This window comes from Misgurnus anguillicaudatus, chromosome 4, assembly GCF_027580225.2.
Source record: "Misgurnus anguillicaudatus chromosome 4, ASM2758022v2, whole genome shotgun sequence".
NCBI lineage: Eukaryota > Metazoa > Chordata > Actinopteri > Cypriniformes > Cobitidae > Misgurnus > Misgurnus anguillicaudatus.
This window is the reverse complement of record NC_073340.2, coordinates 15,846,064-15,868,991: the sequence shown is the minus strand read 5'-3', so window position 1 is coordinate 15,868,991 and position 22,928 is coordinate 15,846,064. Positions and strand designations below refer to the sequence as shown.

Genomic DNA, 22,928 nt, shown 5'->3' with positions numbered 1-22,928 from the left:
TGAGCTGCACGGCCGGTGTGCGATCCCCTTAAGGCATCATGGGACACTGTATTCAAAAGTGCCATGAGCAGAAAATAAAGAGTACAAAGATGTTCACAATAGATCATTATAAAAACACAACAAAAACAGGAAAACTATGTTAAGAGGTCTTTATCGTACAGCACATATTGCTAGACGCTTATCTGCCCACTGAAGCAGACATCAGCAGACCAAACAGAGCTAATAATACAGTTTCATTTTCCGGAGAAAAAACTCAAGTTGTTTCAATATGTTTTCATTCAATGAGTGCTACAAAGAAGCATTTCTGAGAAACAGGCAAAATTACTTCTGTGTTCCCTGTTTAAATTACAGAAAGTATTGTTAAAAAAGAAATGATGTGCATAAATCTGTCAGAAATGCCTCACTAAGGGAAACACTTCTAGTATACTAATAATATAGAATGATCATGCAAAGTTTAAAGGCCTATTTACAAGAAGTCCTTTTTATTTTCATTTTTATAGTAATGGCCAAAAGTGAAGTCTAACTTTAAAAAATTGACATCTTTGCTCTTTATTCAAATGTTTTATCAAACATGCATTAAAAATTTTGCAAGCATGATGCATTTGTGTGCTTTAAGTTCTTCTCAAAGCTGAGCTTCAGTTTATACTTCAAGACAACAATGTGCAAAGTTTATAAAGCATACCCCAGGACATTGACTACAAAACATAGTAACACTTTACAATAAGGTTGTATTAGTAAACATTAGTAAATGCATTAACTAACATGAACAAACAATAAACAATATTGTTAATGTTACTTAATGGCAGCACAATTATTCGTGATAGTTAATGGTGCATTTATTAAAGGCGGGGTGCATGATCTCTAAAAGCCAATGTTGATTTTTATAATAATCACCTAAACAAACAAGCCCCTACCCCAACAGAATCTGGACCTTCTTTTGATAGACCCACCCCATGCATATGCAACCCAGGCAACGATGTTGGTTAGTAAACACGCCACTTACTGCTGAATGGCTACAAGTGTGTTTTGGTACTCGGCCCGACTCCCTTTTTTCAAAGTGTTTTTCAAAAATTGTGCACCCCACCTTTAATGTTATCAGTTATGACGCTTAAAGGTATTGCGGAGGATTTTCTTTTTCCGGGTGGATCATCAAGGCTATTGGTTCTCCTAGTTGTCAATCAGGAGTGTTGCGCAATTGCATTTTTTTAAAAGCGGAGAAGGCGGTTCTTTTCTAAAATTCAAGAAAAATTCTCCTCTACACCTTTAATTTTATAAATGTATTAGTACATGCCGACATTACCATACACAAAGATGAACAAATGCTGTAAAAGTATTGTTCATTGTTTGTTCATGTTAGCTAATGCATTAAAGGCGGGGTGCATGATACGTATGTGTGGGGCGGGTCTATCAAAAAAGTCCAGATTTTATTGGGATAGGGGTGTGTTTGTTTAGGTGATTTCAAATGTCAACATTGGCTTTCAGAGATCATGCACCCCACCTTTAACTAAATGTTTACAAATACAACCTTATTGTAAAGTGTTACCCAAAATACTATTACAAAAAAGAATCTACAAATATTATTAACCTATATAATTTTAGTAATTGTACGTTTTGTGTATGATAAGACCTTTTTTGTCTTTCTGTGCATTTTTGTGTTTTTGAATGGAACCCAGATTCCATTCCTATGGCTTCACTTTTTTGCCAAATTAATTAGTTCAATAAATACCTAAAAGAGACATATCATGACTTTTTCCATGTCTAAGTGCTATAATTGGGTCCCCAATGCTTCTATCAACCTAGAAAATGTGATAAAGAACAACCCAGTAACTTAGCAAGCCATTCTCGGCAGGCATGTGAAAAAAATGTTAATTAAAATTTGGCTCCTCTTGTGATGTCAGAAGGGGATCTTATTATAATAATACAGCCCCTTAATCTGCACTATCCAACAACTGCACTGCCATTTAGTGCAGAGATCAGCACATACGCATTTTGAAGGACACACCCAAAAATGGCACATGTTGCTATACAAAGTGGCTATTTTAACATGCTATAATAAATTATCTATATCATTTATGAACTTCACATACATACTCTGGGGACACCAAAGATTTATTTTACATCTTTAAAAAGTCTTGTGAAATGTCCCCTTTAAGAGTTTAGTGTTTTCTCTATTTTGTACCACAGCTCATAATTTAATGGTTTAAACTAACCCGAGAGGGAACTAAAAAGCAAATATTGCACACCCAGATATCACTTTTGGCCTGTGGATTAAACCCTATTGCCTATAGTTTTAAAACTATTCTGGAATGCTAGAACTGTACTCAGACCAGGATTACTCCTGTTTACATCCAACAATGACCATGAACCTGACCATGTACTAGACCTCTCACAGAGGTCTCGAAACAGACACACTCCTCCTGTCCAACAGAAAACAGGAAGGAAAAAGATAAAATAGAAAGAATGAGTGAAAAGAGAAAACCAAGGAGAGACAGGCGCTGTAATGCAGCTCATTCATTCATAAGGAATGGCTTTAATAGCATGAGCCGCCTGCAGCTGAGAACGATTAGACATGCTAGATGTGTTTGCAGAGGACAGAGTTTCACAGGTACACATCATTTTCTGTCATGCTGTTTCTATCTTCTCAAATATATGCCGTTTAGGGTATCTCTCTGTTGGGGTCCTCTTTGAAGTAATCCTTACATTTTCCATTCCTGGTGGCAAGCAAAACTTTTCTCATTTTGTTTCCAGCTCTAGAATGTTATGTTACGCTTTGAGCTGTGCAACAATCCTTAATATTAAGAGATAATAATTCAGTCATCATTTACTCACCCTCGTGTCATTTTAAACCTACAGTATTTGACCTTTTCTCTACAGAAAACAAAAGGAGGATTGTATTGCTTCACAGTTACAATGAATCAAGCTTTCAATGTAAAAAAGTACCATAAAAGTGGTATGTGACTTTTACTCGCGTTACACTGTTCTGAAGTCAACTTCGTGTACAGACCAACATTTTAACTTTCGTGTGAACTATTCCTTTAAAACAAAGCAACTCTTTCGCATTTCTAACTTGCGTTTCCTAGGAGGTTGTGATATAACCACAACATTGTTGCATTTGTTGTATAAACGGAGAACAGATGCATAAATAAAAATTCCCCTACAAATAGCACTGTTTAGATCACATCTTCTGTTCACTTACGTAGCGCTGCCGTGCACCGGTTGGAATATTTCCATGGAATGGCAAATTACGGGTGTTTACTGCAATCGCTGTAGGGAGCTAAAAGGAAGAAAACATCTCTTTGGCAGAGTCCACTTGCTTTTAAATCTCCTCTTTTGTATTTCTTCGTTTTCTGATTACGCAAGCAGTAAATGAAGGCTGTGTATAGTCATTGTTTAAGTTAAATTAGGCTTGTAGTCGGAATACGGATGGCCAAATATCACGTCAGATCAACCGCAATAATGTGCAAAATCCAGGTGATCCACGAACATACTCAAACACCAACCTACAAGCGAAAGTTATGAGGTAACATCACCTTGTAAATCACACAGACATGTGTTTTTGGCATTTCCGTACAGGCTTATATATTCATACAAGAAGAGCATAAAAGACTGAGCAGTGACGTGCCAGGGCAGGACCAGCTGGTTTGACGTGTAGTTAATAGCCGAATAGGAAAATGAACAATGTCGATGTGACACTCGTGATCAATAGAAATGTTTGCATGTTTTATTTATTTTATTTAAACAAAGTTTTATTTAAAAATCTGTTTAAAATATGTCAACTCTTTTTACTAAATCTAAACTTTTGCTGTTTACAAATGTCAATAATAAACAACAATTTATTTTATTTATTTTGCATTTTTTCCCACCATTTGTACCAAAACTAAAATGAACCGTGACTTAAAAACCGAGGTATTTAAGAATCGTGAATTTTGTGTACCTACTCGCAACTACATCTTAGATCTTTAACCAGACTTCAATCGAATTAATCGGATAAGGGCAGCACTATGGGGGCAGCACAAAAGATTGCTTGTACTGTGGATTCACAGCAAGTCTTGACTCATCCAAGTGAAAAAAACCCAGTAATTTCTTTTCAAATCCACATTTCCATCTTACCCATCCCTAAGTGACTGAGTCAGGGCTACAAAAAACAAGAGTTCACCCAAAAAATGAATTGCGGTGTGTGAAAAATACCCCTGGTACCTAACCACTATTCTCATATAGAAGAAACCAACTCGAATATTAACTAACATTTCTGTACTACACAAGAAATTCAAACAGATTTGGTATGAGGGTGAGTAAATGGCAGGACTTCCCGCAGCACTTCTCAGTTCGGGCGGCCCGCCTAAGCTGGGAAACCCTACCGCCTTAACTAGGTTGTTAAAAAATCTAAATAATAGCTGCAAAAAAGGCCGTCAAGTGCATCTCGGAGAATACCACGGACGCTCTTCACACCGCGAGCGGGCACGCGCCCACATGGTCGAAATGAGAAAGACGTGGTCCGGACCCTCACTAGGATAACTAGCCAGGTGATAAAACATCTCAGAGAATAGCGCAGACGCGCTTCACACCGCGAGCGTGCACACGCGCCACACGGCCGAAACGGTCTGTCATGTGGAGTATAGCCAGTTGATAAAACACGTGTCCGTGAGAACTGTTAGTGTTACTGTTAGACTTATGTTTTGGGTTTATTTAATCCTGTTATTGTATTAGTCTGTAGTTCAAATTTAAAATAAGTTAGCAGGTGATTTTGTTGTTTGAGCAACCTGCTAGCTAGGTTTCACATGCCTGTTATTTAGATATAATTGTTGAGCGCTCTTGCTCATGTTATTCATGTGCATTATTTACATGATACAGTAGTTACACTCCTTTAAGATAATGTCATTAATAGTGGGAAATAATCAGTTTTTACCATTTTTCCGCTATCTATCATCGTTTGCCAGATGTTCTACAACATCTGCTTCAGTTTGTGTTTATTAACCCTTTAGTTTCACTTCATCACGCAGCTATTCCCGTTAGAGGTAAAAACATTTAATTAATTAATTATCTAGTATGTTATCATATTCTGTCATAGTTTCTTCAAAATTAAGTTTTATTTGAGTGTTTTAAATAAAAATATTTAAATTTTCATCATAACGCGTACGGCCTGCCCCTTTGATTGCACGCCCCCGGCCCCCAACCCTTCCACCTTAACTAACAAATTTTCTGCGGGAAACCCTGAATGTTGTAACCGTCAATTGCGCCAAAGAATTAGAAATATTAAATATTTTATGCAAGAGTAATCATCAAAAAAAAAAAATATATATATAATTTAATTAGTTTTCTAAATGTAAATGTTAATGCGTTTTTGTAATATTTGTCCTGACATATGCTGAAAACACTTCAGTTTTCTAAAGAATCTTTGACAAATTATGTAAAAATGTATGTAAAAATACATTACACTAAACTAGATGATTATTTTATTCCACATTTTTTAATGAATATATTTATATTTTCATTAAAAAAAAAAATACTAGTTACAACAACTGACACAGACTGGTTACACCACATTGACATTTTTGCAATTATCCCCCAAATATTCTTTCAAAATGAAATAAAACCAGACATTTTGGTCCTCAAAAAAGAGAACGTATGCAAGTAATCTGCAAATTTATTTAACATTTAATTGAACCATACAGACACAAAATAATTAACATCACGTCATTGACCCAAAAATCAATCTCCTTGACCCTGAAGTTTTCAAACATTCTGGCCTTAATCTGAACTTTCTAAGCATCACACCACTGATACTTCTGTAATTCTCAAATTGAAACATTTTGAGGTATTACCTTTCAACTCGAACTCACCTGTGCTTCTGGTGTGATCTTGTTACTTGGTTGTCTTCATCGCAGTGAGCAGAAGAGATCTTGGAGGATGGTGTGGCGTCCATCACAGACTTGCTCTCTTCTCCTTGCTCACTCAGGACACCACTATCTTTGGGCTTGCAGAGTCCGGAGGAAACATCTGCCTTCTGCTCCGAGCTGGATCCTGCATCCGAGGTGTCTGCCTTTTCCCGCGGCCTTTCCCTCCTTGTGTACTTGGATGAACTTTCTTCCAAGTTGGTATAGCGCTCGGCCAGCTCTCGTCTTCTCTCGGCTTTGTAGCGAGCGATGCGTTCAGCTTTCGATTCCAAAGACGAGGAACCTTGCAAAGAGTCCAGCGCATCCATCATGTCTCACTCCAAAAAGGCAGTTACACTTTTGGACGAGATATTGGCTTCAATGCTGAAAAGTCCACTGCACCGTTGGCAGATGGGGAAGGGGGGCGTTCCGGTTTACTTTCTAGTGGACAATGAGTTTGACAGTAGCATGGCACTGTTAAGAAAAAAAAAAGAGTCAACGTTATTACATTGCCTGCACTTGAATTTAAGAAAAGCTTTTGTATAATCTATGAATGGAGTAAGATACAAAAGAAAACAGGATATCTCTTTGCAGCTGAAAAAAACACTGGCGCAATCACGAACACACCTAAAACCTCTAATCCTACCTACCTACAGTTTTGTCAAATGAAAGCTTGAAAACGAGTGCAGTGATCCAGCTAAAAGAAAACACTGAGGACTTTAACACCCTGCCCACAACGCTCTGATTCTCATATTACCCTGAACAGTCCCATCAAGAGATAAATAGAGAGATAGATAAAAAGACAAAAAAGAGAGAGAGAGAGACCATTGTGTGCTTAACACATACAGTACACAGTATCCAGTACTGGCTTACTGTCTACACAGGCAGCTGTGGCATCATCGCTGTAATGAAACCTAATAAGTGACGTATTTGCAACACTCCATATGTTCATGCAACCATTGCTCTTCATGTGAAAAGCACAGGGGAATAGATTTGTTTATACTGAGATCAACACAGTGCATTCTGGGATTGCCTTTTTTGCAAATGATGTGACGTTGCATTTGTGAACGCTTTAGAAACACACCTAAAATGTTAAATTTATATTAAAGGGATAGTTCTCCCAAAAATTCTGTCATCATTTACTCACACTCGTGCTGTTTTAAACCTCACTGTATGAGTTTCTTTATTGTGTTGAGCACAAAAGATGATATTCTGATAAATGATGACGGTACCCATTGACTTCAGTATTGAAGGTCTGGCTACGCGAGACTATATCACCCCCTACTCGTAGTCTCAGTGGTTTATGGAACACATCTATGGTTTATGAAATCCATTCTTACAAAATACCACCATCAACATCGCACAACAAGACCCGTGTTTCGCAACAGACATTCAGTCATCCAAATGCACACTGTACGTGCCTATGTCATAAAAAATGCTAGTCAAGTATTTAGCATCATATAAGAGTGTATATGTCTGCAAGTACTACAGTGTGAGATGATGGCTAGATGTTGCAGAGAAAGAATTATTAGCTGATGAGGGTGTGTTTGTGTTAGTGGGGGTTTGGGGCGATGAGGGGGAGATTAGGAGGGCTCTTCTGGATTCCTGCTGTGGGGTGCAGGGGTTAATGGGACACATCTGGGACCTCACACTTAATAGCTTCCACACAGGGAGAACAAGACAGGACAAAGATGGAGAAAAGCCAGGATGGATGAAATAGGCTGAAGATAATTGGAAGGGAAAGAATGAGTTTGTGATGGAGTGCAAGACCAAATGAGAAAAATGAGCATTGAATGCCACAGGTGAGATAATGAAACAATGGCGGGACGAGGGAAATGCGGATTGGGGAGTGTAGAACGAGTGGGAAGGGGAACAGCGGAGTCACAGATGAGATGACATCACCCTCAAAGGAGCTATAATCTTCAGCGACCTGGGAGACGGCTCCAAATTTGCTCTGCGGCGCCTAGACCTACAGTATATCATAGCACATATTTTTCTTACTCAGTGAAAACAGTTAAAAGAGGACCATTGGTGAGACAGTCCCCTTTACGGCAGGGTGGCGGTCCCAAAGCTGAAAATTTCTAATGCAAAAAATGCAGTTCCAGATAATTGGCTCCAGGCCCCTACAGCTCCTGGTCTTAAACCAGGAATTGCTGTCGTCAGAGGCAAAAGTGCAGGAAAACAACAAACAAACAAACAACAACTTTTCAGCCAAGACTGACGCAAAACCAAACTGCAATCTATTTAAACCAGAAATGCACGTTGTGACTTGTGACGCACATTCCGCTATGAAAACCAGCCATTTTGTTGAACGTTTGCACTCGACGAGGCGAGGTCCGGCGTGGTCACGTGGAAAAATTATGTCAATGCATACCCTCTATTGCAGCTTTCTAACTGAAGTAGGGTTGCATAACGAATAATCGCGATTTATCTATTGCAGAATAAAAGTTTTTGTTTACATACATCATATATTTGTGTGAACTGTGAATAGTAATTATGTATATATAAATATGCACATATGCATGTATAATTTTAAGGAAAATGTTTAAATGTTAAATAAATTATATAATATGTTATATAATATAAATTATGCATAAATATAGAAATGTATAAACACATGTAAACATTTCTTAAAATATATACATGCATGTGTGTATATTTATTTATACAAAAATATGCACATATGCATGTATAATTTTAAGAAAAAAGTTTAAATGTTAAATAAATTATATAATATATTATATATAATATAAATTATACATAAATATACAAATGATATAATACAAATTATACATAAATATACAAATGTATATACACATGTAAACATTTCTTAAATATATACATGCATGTGTGTATATTTATTTATACAAAGTTATTATACACAGTACACACACATATATGATGTAAACAAAAACCTTTATTCTGCAATAGATAAATAACGATTAATCGTTATGCAACCCTAAACTGAAGAGCTATTAAAACACAACTCAGTCAAATACAAGACAATGATATTGACCAAATGCGCTCAGTACGTATAATAAGTTTAATCATACTAGCAAACACTAGCAAATTAAGATAACAGTTTTATTAGTTTGACAACATATGCATTGTAAAATAACCACAACGCAACCAAATAATACAAAAACACTGCAAATCCTCCCATTTCATTCCAAAAAGTGTGAATTTTGCTTTTGCATAACATTTTGTCTTTATGTCGTCACGGCTTACATGTTAACGAAGTTACCATTAGGCTACATGGAACGTTAGCTCCAGTCGATGTGCATTCATCTGTACATATATCAAGTTCTTCTTACAAAGAAATAAGTACAGATAAGCTGTAATACATGCCAAGTCTTATTTTCCCCTTATTCTCACTAAAGGTGAAATGGAAACCTCAAAACATGATTGTTCGAAGGCCGCTAGCTGTAATGGTACCCAGGAGACGTCATAAAATCAAGTTGCTAATGAAAACGAGTAAAAATGCCAAAACAACCAACCCATACACAAAATGTTTCTTCCAAGAAAGCAAATCCCCCGAGAGTCAAAACTGCTCACTACGGCTCTATGATTAGAAGAGTACGTAATTCTGCGAGTCATCCCGGGGTCCACTGTGTGCTTTTTGCCATTACCTTTGAAAGGAATACTAAACCCAAACAGCTCGATTAGACTCCGAAAAAAACACTATGTTTGGAAACATACTTTATTGTTTTTATTTTAATCCAATCAAGGGGAGAATGCTTTGAGATATGCTTACAGATGAGTCAAGGCAAAGACATTTGCCCCAACAGAAAGGCCAAGATAAGCAGTGTGCAAAATCTAAATTGTGACTTAAAATCTTACGCACTGCACAAGTGTTGAGCTGGTAGGACTGCAATGTCGAAGCAATCAGCTGAGGTATTCAGAGATCTTCTGCAGATTCAGATTTTCTCTTGTTATGCAATGAAGCAATCAGTGCTTGTCCAGACAGGTAAAGCCAAAGGCATTTTCTAACAAAAGAGCTCTTTCAGAAGATGAACTGTATATTTAAATGCTTGAAAACATTTTATAAACATCAACTTTGGGTAAGCCCATGTATTTATTTTACTCCAAAAGCCATATTGATAGATTACAAAATGTGACATCATCTTTTTGATTCCTTGCCAAAACTCTAATAACGAATCCTTGTGGTACAGTCCGGATGCTCGTGACCTTTGATCTCTGTGTAGTCACAATGCAGAGAGAGGAAGTTCTGTCTAAAAAGCATTTCCCTTGTAATGTCCGAAAATCACACTGAAACTCACATCCTTTAATCCAGCTGCCCTGCAGGTGCAAAAGCATTTCTGGCATTGCATTGCATAACCAGCTATATGACAGACACTAACAGTAAAGCACATCATTCCCTATGAATAAAGGAGCAGTTTGGGCCGCTTAAATACCAAAATATTGAATCCAAGGTCACATTTTCCACTTTTAGTATATTTTCCTAAACCTCCGGCAAAACTTGTCTACGTTGTCTTATACTTAAAGGAAGAAATGCGAAAAAGACAATTTTGTCATTATTTATTAATTCATATGTTGTTCCAAACCCTCATGATGTTATTTCATTTCATTACACGGCTTGTTGGAATTCTTGATTTTGATTGGCCAGTCACGACATTTGCAGGTTTGCTATTCCCAGATAACTCAAAACTAATAACATAAACCCGGATGCTACGGTTTAATATTACACAATAAATAAATATAAATATGTATTTTAATAACATGACATTATACACTCACCTAAAGGATTATTAGGAACACCATACTAATACAGTGTTTGACCTTCTTTCGCCTTCAGAACTGCCTTAATTCTACGTGGCATTGATTCAACAAGGTGCTGAAAGCATTCTTTAGAAATGTTGGCCCATATTGATAGGATAGCATCTTGCAGTTGATGGAGATTTGTGGGATGCACATCCAGGGCACGAAGCTCCCGTTCCACCAAATCCCAAAGATGCTCTATTGGGTTGAGATCTGGTGGCTGTGGGGGCCTTTTTAGAACAGTGAACTCATTGTCATGTTCAAGAAACCAATTTAAATGATTCAAGCTTTGAGACATGGTGCATTATCCTGCTGGAAGGAGCCATCAGAGGATGGGTACATTATGGTCATAAAGGGATGGGCTTGGTCAGAAACAATGCTCGTGTAGGCCGTGGCATTCAAACGATGCCCAATTGACACTAAGGGACATAAAGTGTACCAAGAAAACATCCCCCACACCATTACACCACCACCAGCAGCCTGCACAGTGGTAACAAGGCATGATGGATCCATGTTCGCATTCTGTTTACGCCAAATTCTGACTCTACCATCTGAATGTCTCAACAGAAATCGAGACTCATCAGACCAGGCAACATTTTTCCAGTCTTTAACCGTCCAATTTTGGTGATCTTCTGCAAATTGTAGCCTCTTTCCTATTTGTAGTGGAAATGAGTGGTACCCGGTGGGGTCTTCTGCTGTCGTAGCCCATCTGCCTCAAAATGTGTGCGTTGTGGCTTCACAAATGCTTTGTTGCATACCTCGGTTGTAACGAGTGGTTATTTCAGTCAAAGTTGCTCTTCTATCAGCTTGAATCAGTCGGCCTATTCTCCTCTGACCTCTAGCATCAACAAGGCATTTTCTAAATTTTTCTGTAATTGGTTGATTAGATAATTGCATTAATGAGAAATTGAACATATGTTCCTAATAATCCTTTAGGTGAGTGTATTTACAAATGATTAAACCAAATAGTGTGTTCGTAACATTTGAACGCCTTGTCTCATCTTAAAATCGAAAGTAAACGGGTTTTCCTTGCGGAAGGTCTGCATTCATTAAAAATGAGCAAATAAAATATTTTAAATGAATATTTAAATGTGCCTTACCTTACTTATGAGGTAAATAGCCATGTAATAAGAGGGATAATGTACAGGCAGCCGGTAGTTATCGCAAAATAAGCCCCTTCAGTGTGATACAAAACCCCTGCAATTTGCATCCAGTTTTATGTGGACACAAATTTGTGCACATGCCGGTGAAAACCCATCTAAAGTCATGTTTGTAATTTACTATTATGTATATATAATGTAAAGAACACCATTTGTGAAAATATAACCTTGATATCTTTAATATTAACTAAGACCTTGCCAAAAACTAAAATTAAAGTGGAATCAATTTTTGATGCTCCTAAATTCTCAAAATTATACTAATACTTTAGGCTGAATTTCACGGACAGGGTCACATTTTGACAAATGTAAAGATGAAAGGGGCCTGAAAAATGAAAGTGATAGGGACCCGTCTGGACTTTGAAGATCCAAATTTTATTGCATAAACGCATTTACTAAATGGTGTTTTTATTGCATGGAAAAGCACCCTAAGGGGCCTAACACATTCCTGTTTCTTTGCTTCCGATCACCCTTTTAAGTCTCCATCAGGTCTAATCTATCTGACCTGAGGTTAAATCTGCTATCTGGCTTGGTCAGCTGGACATGCCTTTAGATTTGGTGATTTGCTTACAACGGTGAGCACTCCGGGGAGCTCAAACCAGAATACAGATTCATTTTTATATGTGTATGATGCATTGAAATCATTTGCATGAAAACTGCTGAAGGCCCAGTGGTTGTATATGAATGATAAATAGCTATCATTAGCATACACCACAACAACGGCAAAGAGGAGTGTCAGTTATCATGCTGACAGAATAATATTGCACACTGCGGGTGTGATTCAAAGCGCTAATGCATTCTGCACAAGCAAAACTTTTTTTCTTAAATGCGATGGTGGCTGGTGTAAATGGCATGCTGCAATCATAATGTCACTGAAATTCTGTAAACAAAATGGGTAATGTTGTTACCAAAACAATAGCAATGCATTAAAGAAAGATAAGGATAGCCAACGGGGATAGGGAAGTACTGTTGTCCGTGACCTGCATGTCTGCACAATGAAAGTATAATTGAGTTTTAATTAAAATCAGCAATTCCAATTTCAAGCATGACATACTTCAGTAAAAGCCAGTGAAACATGTATTTAAAAGAGAGAGTGTGGCTTTAGGGCAAGCGTGGGATACTGTGTGATCGCCACACAGGTCATGTGACGGGCCGTGTGTGGAGATGAGACTCAGCATGCATCATCAGCCTGTAATCCAATAACATTATCTGACAACTACATGCACTAAGCTGTGTCTTAGGCCAGCAACAATTCGCAATAAAAGCCAACACCGGCACTGTGGCTCGGCTTGGAGTCATTACAGAGTATTGAAAGTGCTGGAAAACACACCAGACACTCAGTGGGGGGAAGAGAAATATGGCTCTCATTAAACACAGCTTTCTGATGGAGTCCATACATAGCCTGTGCTTCTAGAAAGAGCTTATGCAACCTGAACACAAACACACTTATTATGACCATAATAAAATACTCTATTTTTTTAATTAGGTTATTTCCGAAAGAGCGTAGCTTGACAGTATGTACTGAATTACATGACGTGTTAAAACAATAGGTTCTTTGTAGTATGTACGCATGAAGTATGCCTACATTTACTACATCTGACATGTTTGCATTATCATGTCACCCGTTTCTGCATCTGTCACATACTAACAATAACCATGAAAATGTACACAGTTGTTATTAAAGTGCATTACCACTAAAAAGACAATATTTGGTACGGATATCACTTAAATTTGAAAATAGCTCAGTTTTCTTGTTTTTTTGTATTTATTTACTTTGCATAATGAAACATTTCTATGGATTTCTAAGGATTTCTTACCTCCTGTTTTTGAACACTAAAGTATAGTTTGTTTACGCGAAGGTTCGTGCATGGTAAAAGCCTTCCTAAGCATCGTTTATTTTACTTGTACGTGTAAGCAAACATCCAACGTATGCACATTGCAACCAAATGCAATGCATCTCCTGGGCTACCTCCTACATTCTCTCCTGTACGCGCATGCGCAATGTAATAAGTATGCGCAGGTACAAAAATCTGGATTATAATTTTAGCAGCTGGCGTTTTTGAATCGGCGACACGTTCAAATATCTAGCATGCCAGATATTGTGTCGGCGACTTGTCGGCAATTCTCTCAGCGTCTTTGATAATTCACACTGTGTGATTGTTACTCGCGTGCACGTGCATAGATTTCCCTGTGATTTTGAGCATTTGTCAGCGATTTCTCAAAACTTGTCGGCGAGTCCAAATCAGAGCTAAAATCGTGCAGTCTGAACTCTGCATAAGCAGAAATATCATAGCAACAAAAGACAAAAAAATGCTAACAAGCGGCCAAAGTCGGCGTCCGTAAGCATTTTCAGCCGCGTTTAAACCGGGTGTGCCTCATACATCTTGAAAAGTGAAGCCGCTAGCTCTTTGATTGCTCCCTGGTGGCTGGCTGCAATACAAGTCATAAACCCCGCCCTCTCCATGCAAACGAACAGGACTCGGCTCTAAATAAAATAATATTTACACTTCTAATAAAATTTTCCGAAAGATGGTTTTGTTTTTTTTAAGGTAGTTCAATAGTAAATTGTTCATTTTACTATAAGTTAATTTAAGCTAGAAATTTGATGCTATAGTAACGGGGCGTGTCGTTATGATTGCCGTGGTTGAATTGGGCGTGCAAGTGTTTGGACGGAGGTTTTAATTTACTACCGCAGCTCCGCCTTTGGCTCCATGGACGATTCCTTCTGCAAAGGCCCTGGCTCCAAACTGATGTTTTTATGTAACATGGCAGCACTCATGGTCGGATATTTTCGGCTTTAATTCATTACAATGGTAGGAAGCGACATTGTGTCGTCCATCTTTTTTTACAGTCTATGGTTTAAACGCTTTGGTGTAAACAACCCCTTAGGATTCAGACGTCCTAGTCATTTCACATACTGATTGTTGATTACGTTTTCTACATAAAATCATCCAACATAATGTAAAGAACTTTTTGTAAAAATATAAACTTTATATCTTTAATATTAAATGAGTATGTCATGTCAGTAAAAATCAAACTTGGATGCTCATAGCGTCATTATTAGAATCTCATGATGTCCCATAAATCCCTTAGATCTATAACTTAAAACACATTTTAGAAAAATCCAAGCACATGCTGAGACTACATAGCAACTAGACGTTGGGGGAAAACACATATATCAAAGCGTATATATATCTACAAAAAATGAAATATAAAAAACCCTGAATGCCCAACACCCAGCATCAAGGCGTCAGCTGTTTTACAGGCAAATACCACTCGCGTTTTGTAATGATATTATTAATAATAAAGAAGAATTTCCACCAAGCCCTTAGCATGATTAAGCACTTTCCATCAGAGCCGCATGTCAACACAGTCTGTATAAATGAACATGGCTTTACTACGTGGAGGCGGTGTTCAACTGGAATTTTTCTTCGGTGGCCTGCATTGTTCTCCAGCTATGCAAGACCTAATCACAATAAGGGGAAGAGAAAAGTCACGCATCACAAACGGACCTAACCTACCAGATTCCCCTTTCTGTATTATGAAGATGCTTATAGACTACAGTTCAGTGCTAAAACCCAGCGCCATTCGTCTGCCGGCTCTATTATAGCTGACAGGAAGCAGACATTTAGTGGAATTTTGTTTACAAGAGACGTTTTCTATTGATCATGATGGCAGTCATTTATCACACGATGATCACATCAGTCACACAAGTACAGGTGCGGACCAGATCTCCTTTTCTTATAAAAAACATTTGTATTATTTGAACTAGAAAGTAATACCTTAACACAACATAAGTTCACATGTACAACAGAGAAGAGGAACAGAATGACCCTTAATCACTGTCCCATCCTTATAGGGTGCTGTCATGTCCTCCAAAAACCACTGACAACTCAAGCATAAAAAGTCATGTCATCGCTATGGATAAGTACAAATTCGACGTGACATTTGCCACATTAGGCCAAATCGTCTTGGTTTTCCCATTAATTCCTGAGCGCGAACGTAAACACAACCCTGTCGGAACGTTTTCCAGGGGGTTAGCTCACAGAGAAACTATAATGAATCATGACAGGCAATAAGACCTGGGAGAAACATAACAGGCTTTGTTTAAATACAGACTCAGCTGATAAAACACCAGCCTCATCAGAGCTACAGCATACAGGTTATAGCTGGAGTTTCACACTGGACTAAGCTTGACTGATTCATCCCGGCATTCCAGCTCATTACTTTTACTGATGGGTTTCCCAGCTGATTCAGCGAAGACTTCATTTTTCCAAGACCGAAAAACTGGACACTCTTCAAAATGGTGTAAGGAAAAACAGAGAGTGTGTAAAAAATAGAAACGGGAGCAGCGAGGAGAGAAAAATGTTTTTTTCTCTCTCTCTTTGCAGTTATACAGGGTGTCCCGAGATCTCAGACCATCTGGAAGCCTGGAAACTGATAGACTGTTAAGAGAGATGTAAAACTGATATATTTCTGAAATGGGAATACCATCAGCATAGCAGCTGTGGTACTGTATAACTTAGTACTTGTGCACTTGTGCAGGCATTTTACTGGGTTATATGTCTTTCCAGATAGATACTTTTTGTCAACCAAGCCAGAAATTTCCAGACTCTTCTGTTGTAAACGCACATGCAAGAGGTACATTCAAAACAGCATCATTCGGCAAAACCACAGGTGCCTTAAAATGAGCATAGATTTGCATACAGCTGTATACTGCATAACTTTATGAATACAGTACAGTATGATGGTTTAATGTAGCGCAAAAGATAAACAAATTAAATGTGCTGCATGCATCTGTGTGGGGAACCGGTCTAGCATCTCATATCATTTTAATCATGAATTTAAAAAAAGCTGTAATAGGGAAGTGTATGTGTGTTGTGAGAAACAACAGTACAAATATTACAGCATATCCTGCGTTTCATAATTGCAGTGCGGACTAAGCAGCATGACATAGCGGTTTACAAAACACATTTTTCACTAACCACCCAAAATAATTTAACTAAGTAGTATTAAATGCGCTAAAACAGCTCTTTGTATTTAAATGAAGTCACAGTCATTATGTTTAGCACAAACATGCCTTCTTTCAATGTAAATTTGTCTTATCGCAGACTTATTTGCTTGCCTATTACCCCTGAGTGAAAACAGACGGTAAGTGGAATGTTGTTTACAAGAGATGTTTGCTATTGATCATGGCTGGAGTAGTTCATCAAATGATGGTGAAGCGTGTTACAGGTTTTTTTAAGACCTACAATAGAGTCAAGTGCAAGTTCTGCTTTTTATAAAGTGCCTGTGATGGGACGATGCCGTATGGTTTTAGGAAAGTACGCCAGGTCATCATGGTAGTCCGCTGCTTCCTTCACATTTAAGCACTTAAAACTATCCAACAGCCAGGTTTGAGAGATTGCACACGGCCCACCATGTTCATGTTGTTACCTGATTTGCATGATCCCTTTATCAGGAATCAGGTGCTTAAATAGACTCTGGGTGCACAAAAGGATGCTATTATATCGAGTTTTGGTAAAAATAGGCCTATCTGTATTTTTTCCCAGTAGAGACAATACAGTCTCTATGAAGCTCTGGCAGAAATGTACACTGAGGTCATACGTAAGCTTTCCAACCAGCTTGAATCTGGTTTTTCAAATATTTTCAAACAGGAAGGAAAACCCTTTGTTAAAGTTTATTTTTATCATATGTCATTTTCAATAAAGGTGATTGTGAAATCTCACATGAGGCTTTGACTTGCATGCAAACATGCATAATAATTTGCAGAACATACAGAGATATTTATTATATATATTGACATTCAACACAAACTTACTGAGATACGAATTTTGATCAATATCGCCCAACCCCATAAACTTCAAGGTAAGCATATTAGTGGATCGACTTGGCTCAGTAGGGCCCAAACACTACACACAAAATCTCCTGATCTTAAGAAGTGTCAGACCCCGCTTCGGTCTGTGTAAATATTTACTGCGGGGAACTTCCCGACCCAACACCCATTACTGTCACTGGCCAGGAAATGGAGACGTGGGACGTGGAGGAGGAAGAACAGACATGCAAAGATGTCAGGTCACAGATGAACAGAATTCCTCATTACACGTGTGGAAAAGTTGACCTTTAACATCTCCACAAATCTGTGTAATTAATCTAGGGGCTTATGGCTGGCCTACGACTGACTCACAGTCATGTTGACCTGTGTCTTGAACTATTTTATGTTTATGATGCCAATACAGTGCATGCCCTGTCGTGTATAACAATTATGGACACAATCCAAAAATTTGTCTGGACCTCTTGAGTGAGATGAGTATCTTTAGTTGAATACAGCTGAATGCAGGCAATATATTTTTCAACTGAAATTTGCTTTAATGTTTTATCTGTGTTAATACCATAGTACTTGGTATACATTTATCAAAGAGATGCAATACCACATATTTTTTTAGACTGACTCATCGTGGGTTGCCTGAATGTAAGTCATGTATAATTGGGGGATTCGTTTCATATAGAGATGCACCAATGTATTGGCCAATGATCTTATTGGTCGATAAAACCAATTTATTTTTTACACTATCGGCTATCAGATGATAGTTTAAAAACAGACAATAATCATGGCCGATATATCCTGTCCATTAAAAGAGAACAGGAAAATGCAATGAATTTAAGGCCTAGTCCACACGGACACGGATATTTTTATATCCTGAGTTTTTCCTCCTGCGTTTAAAAAAAAAATCTCGTCCATACATGCTCGGTTTAAAAAAAAAATCTCTGCCTACATGAAAATGCAAAAAACACGCTATCACGCGCTGTCAAGAGCATGCCACTCCAGCAGAAGGTGGTATATTCATAATCGTAACACCACGTTGGCCAATCAGAAGTCTTAAGGGCTCATTATAGTCGTGTGTGCGTAGGTCCTACGGCGTAGCAGCGACAGCGTAAGTTCCGCGTTGGTTTTCATTTATACCGCTGGTAGGCAGTATCCACGCGTGTAACCACAGTAGCAGTGCGAACATCAAAGAAGCAGCTTACTAAGTTAACCCACAAATGAAGAAGAAACAGCAACTACTTGTGTATGATTTGAGAAGACCAGCAATGATGGAAGTAAATAAACAGTGACTTTTGTTAAAGTTTGAGTAAAATCACTCCTCAACTTGACTCATCTTTGTTTTCACCGTTGCAAACGGAAATACCTATGACGCAGTTTTTTTTACCTGACGGGAGGGGTTCTGGTGGACCAATCACATCACTTGCGGTCCGCGTAGATCTGACGCACTTTTAAAAATTTTGCTTGACCTGATACTGCGTTTTCGTGTGGACAAATGGCCGAACCGCATAAAAAAAGTCATGGTTGTAAAAATACCCGTGTCCGTGTGGACAAGGCTTGAGGCTCTGTGTGTAGAAAATGTAAAGAAACATCACTAGTTTAATGTACAATATTATTGGTCAGTATATGAATGAAAAAAACTAAAAGAAACTAAAAACTAAAAAACTTAATGCAAGTTACCCAAATTCGATATCGGCATCGGAATAGTCAGATATCAGTCTGAATAATCGAATGTGGTGAAATTTTTTATATTGATGTATCTCTAGTTTCATAGAGGACAAACATGAAGATGTATCCTTGATCATAAAAGAAAAGCAATTATTGCCAAAAATAAAAAAACATTCTAGACAAACTCGATGATTTCACAAATCAACTGACTAGTCAACTATGAGCCATTTCGTGACTTTCACCAACCACTTTTGGTTACTTTAACTGTTACCATGTCAAAACGACCAAACCAACAGGAGACGACAGCTCTGCAACAACTTAATCCTTCCTTCAGAAAAAGCAAACAGTCCACAGGTCTGAAAACACCTTAAAATCCCCCCACCTGTATGATCCTGACTCCTCCTCCAAGTGTTGCAAGACACCACATACCGACCCTGCAACACTGACTCAATCACCTTACAACAAAGTGCTTTCTGGTTTCACTTGGATCAAAATAAACAAGCCCTGGGAGAATTATGAGCACTTAGAGACTTTGCTGGGACTTGTTTGAGCTTTGCTATTCTCCTCAGGCATTTAAAACTATGAATTACCTACAGGCAACAGGTCTTCACCGTGGTATGCTGTTTTTGTTTGTTTTTCTAACTGAGCTACACATCCTAAATTTAATTTAGACTGCTTTGTATCAGTAGTAATATGTTTTGGATTGGGCTGGATAGGATATGACCCATGTGGGGCAGGACTGGTTCCTGTGGCTCTAAAAATGTAACAAACACATTGTAGAAATTAAAATGGATCTTAACGGGGTATTTGTACTTGCATTCAAACTTGTTGTAGTCAAGCTGTTACATTATTACACTGAAATTTATTAGAAGTAACATAACATATTACACTAAAATACCAAGCACATATCTTGGTTCCATTTTTACAGTGCTGAATGATGGTGTTTACTCCCACATGTGTTAATTTAGGCATGAAATCTGGATGTTTATCAGTTGAAAATCAAACCTTATCTCTGTCTGATGCTTCAACATTCCTGTTCTTCATTGCTTCACTCAGTTTTCCCTCAAGGATTGATTAAGTGTATCTACCCATCTAAAAATGCAATCCGGTCGAGTCTTGTCAGTATCTCTTATGCTTATTTAGCACAATGCTGTTGTAAATCAAGGCAAAAATAAAACTGTTAAACTATGTACTGACAATTTATTGTTTCAGTGAACTAAGATAAAGGGGTCACGTCCTGCATTGTTGAGTTAATAGCTATTCTAATACTAGATCTGCATTTAGCCCTGGCCCTCAAAAAAAGATTTTCTGCTGGCCTGGTCAGGCAAGTGGTTCAAACTTTTACTTGCCCTGTCAAAATTAAATTAAATAAGCTGAATTTTAATTAATAAATAAATGGACCATTTCATTCTGAGGGGAAAATCCTAGGTTTGTAAATGGACAAGTATAACCGTCTTTTTGCACTTAATAAAGCCAGAAACCTTCTATGTAGATATCAGAGAACATTTTAAAAAATTCAATGCATTCTTTGGCACCTTTAAATAATGAGGTCTCTGTGGGTATGGTAGTTGCATGGTATATACTATAATACATGTACAAATACAAGCTATTCAAAAATGTACCTACACTTTCAAATGAACAATGAAACAATAACTCAGTTCCATAAGCTATTCCATCCACGATTCTTCCTGGACACTGTTTCTCCGAAAGAGGTGAAATCATTCCTCAAATATGGTTTGCCTCACTTGTAGTGCATTTGTTTATGCAGGTGTTTAACGGCTTGCTTTCTTCAACTGTACAGCGCAGGATCATTGTTTGTTATAACTCAGAACCCCAAACACCACTGTAATAAATGTTTGTATGCAAAACAGTGCTCATGATGAGTTGCGTTCCCTCTCATGTGATCCAAGGTAAAGTACAGTATATTACTTTCTTCAGCTGAACACAATCAAAGTTCAATCACATTAAATAATGTACTAGCCCTTTCAAGCTGTGTAATGCCATTGAATTTTGTTTAAAACATCATTAAAGTAATCCTAATGACTCCAGTAAGTTAATATGTCTTCTGAAGTAAAACTGAAAACAGTTTAAAGAGCACCAATGGTCAGATTCACGATTTTACATTTCCTTTGGTATGTAATTGTGTATTAGTGCATGTTAACGATATGCAAAAGGTATAAACCCCAAAGTAAACGATGACGCGAGTTATTGTCTCCACTTAAATCTCTTTTCTTGGACTATAAGAAATACACAGATTGTAGGTAACAGTTTACTTTCTGGGATCGGTGATGTAGACAAGAGCGACATTATCATAATTCCTCCCGCTTGGACTCACAGCCTGCAAGTTAACTCCTGTTAGCATTGCGAGTGAATCTTTTATGCTGCGTTTACACCAGCCGCTGTAGAGGCGTCAAGCGCAAATGATTTTAATGTTAAGTCAATGAGGGGCAACCTTCCGATCTCTCTAATGAAGCCAACACGGAAGTGACTTAAACTGCAATTCATCGACTGGCCGCTTGAGGCTGGCTCCAAAAGGGAGTCAATTCCCATAGACTCCCATGTTAAAAATGGCCAACTTTACAGTAGAAAATCATATGTTTACAGCCTGGTACAAAAAGTGTTTCTGGCCTATATAGCTAATTTTGCCCTTCATGACAACTGTGAGGGGGGTGAATTTTTTTGTAACTCACCCGTTTAGATTATATTAAGCCTTAAACTTCTGCATAATTAAGGGCGTGGCGGCTTGAGTGTCGGTTGAACAGCCACTGCTGTCACTAGACTTGCGCTAGGCAGGCATGATTTCACCTCAGCTTCACCCATGTCCCGCCTCTTTACCCATTTTCGGTTTTCCACGAGTAATTCGTGGGGACGCGCGGCCAAGATGGCGACGGCAGGCAACGCCTACTTTAAGCTTCAAAAGCGATCTTCACAAACCAATGGGTGACGTCACGGACACTACGTCCATATTTTTTTACGGCCTGTGGTGAAGACGCGCGTCTGGAGGTCTCGCGGTGCGGATGAGGCGTTTGACATGGTACGCGCGAATGGTGCTTTTTCTGCATTTTGTGTTTGACTCAAATTTGCGGCTGACGCCCGAGTTGAAAAATTTGGACTTTGGCTGATTTTCGCTGCGCGTTAAAGTCACAATGAAAAGTAAAATAAAAAAAACTGTGATTTGTTTTGTAATATTGTGGTATTTTACAAATGATTTATCTGTGAGCTTCATTCATTTTTAAAAATTCATGTGCCCTCATAATCTTTAATCCAAAAATGCAAATCTCCTCCCCTCCTAAAAACGATCTCTCTTTAATCCGGTCATATGGTATGGCAGGTGGGAGGGGTCTGGGAGAAGATCACTGCGATTAGCAATTAGCAACACGAACAAACTTCAAATGATCCAATCCGATCTCAATGGACAAATTCAAATCCAGCCCTGCCTTATTTAATTTCAGAGGCCAGTTTTACTCGGATACACATCACCACTGGGAAAATGAGGCAATTGATACTTCCGTTTCATGGCGACTTTAACCAATCAGGAGCCTGCTTGCTGCTGTGGCGGCAGCCCCGCCCGAAGTCACTCATTCAACATGAAGGAACGCTTGATATTGTCCGTGAGCAGTCACCCGG

At 38.2% G+C, this 22,928-nt stretch overlaps 1 protein-coding gene across 3 annotated transcripts in view; it reads right to left on the bottom strand.

Annotated features, from left to right (window-relative positions):
* svild (supervillin d) overlaps positions 1-22,928 on the bottom strand; it is a 74,064-nt gene that overhangs the window by 49,378 nt on the left and 1,758 nt on the right. For 2 of the 3 annotated variants that reach the window (XM_055175955.2, XM_055175956.2), the window contains exon 2: positions 5,841-6,347. In XM_055175955.2, the coding sequence (XP_055031930.2) occupies positions 5,841-6,205 (365 nt within the window). In that variant the 5' untranslated portion in view covers positions 6,206-6,347. Of the gene's footprint in view, positions 1-3,196; positions 3,510-5,840; positions 6,348-22,928 lie in introns of those variants that run through there. The other variant, XM_055175958.2, reaches the window with a different exon arrangement.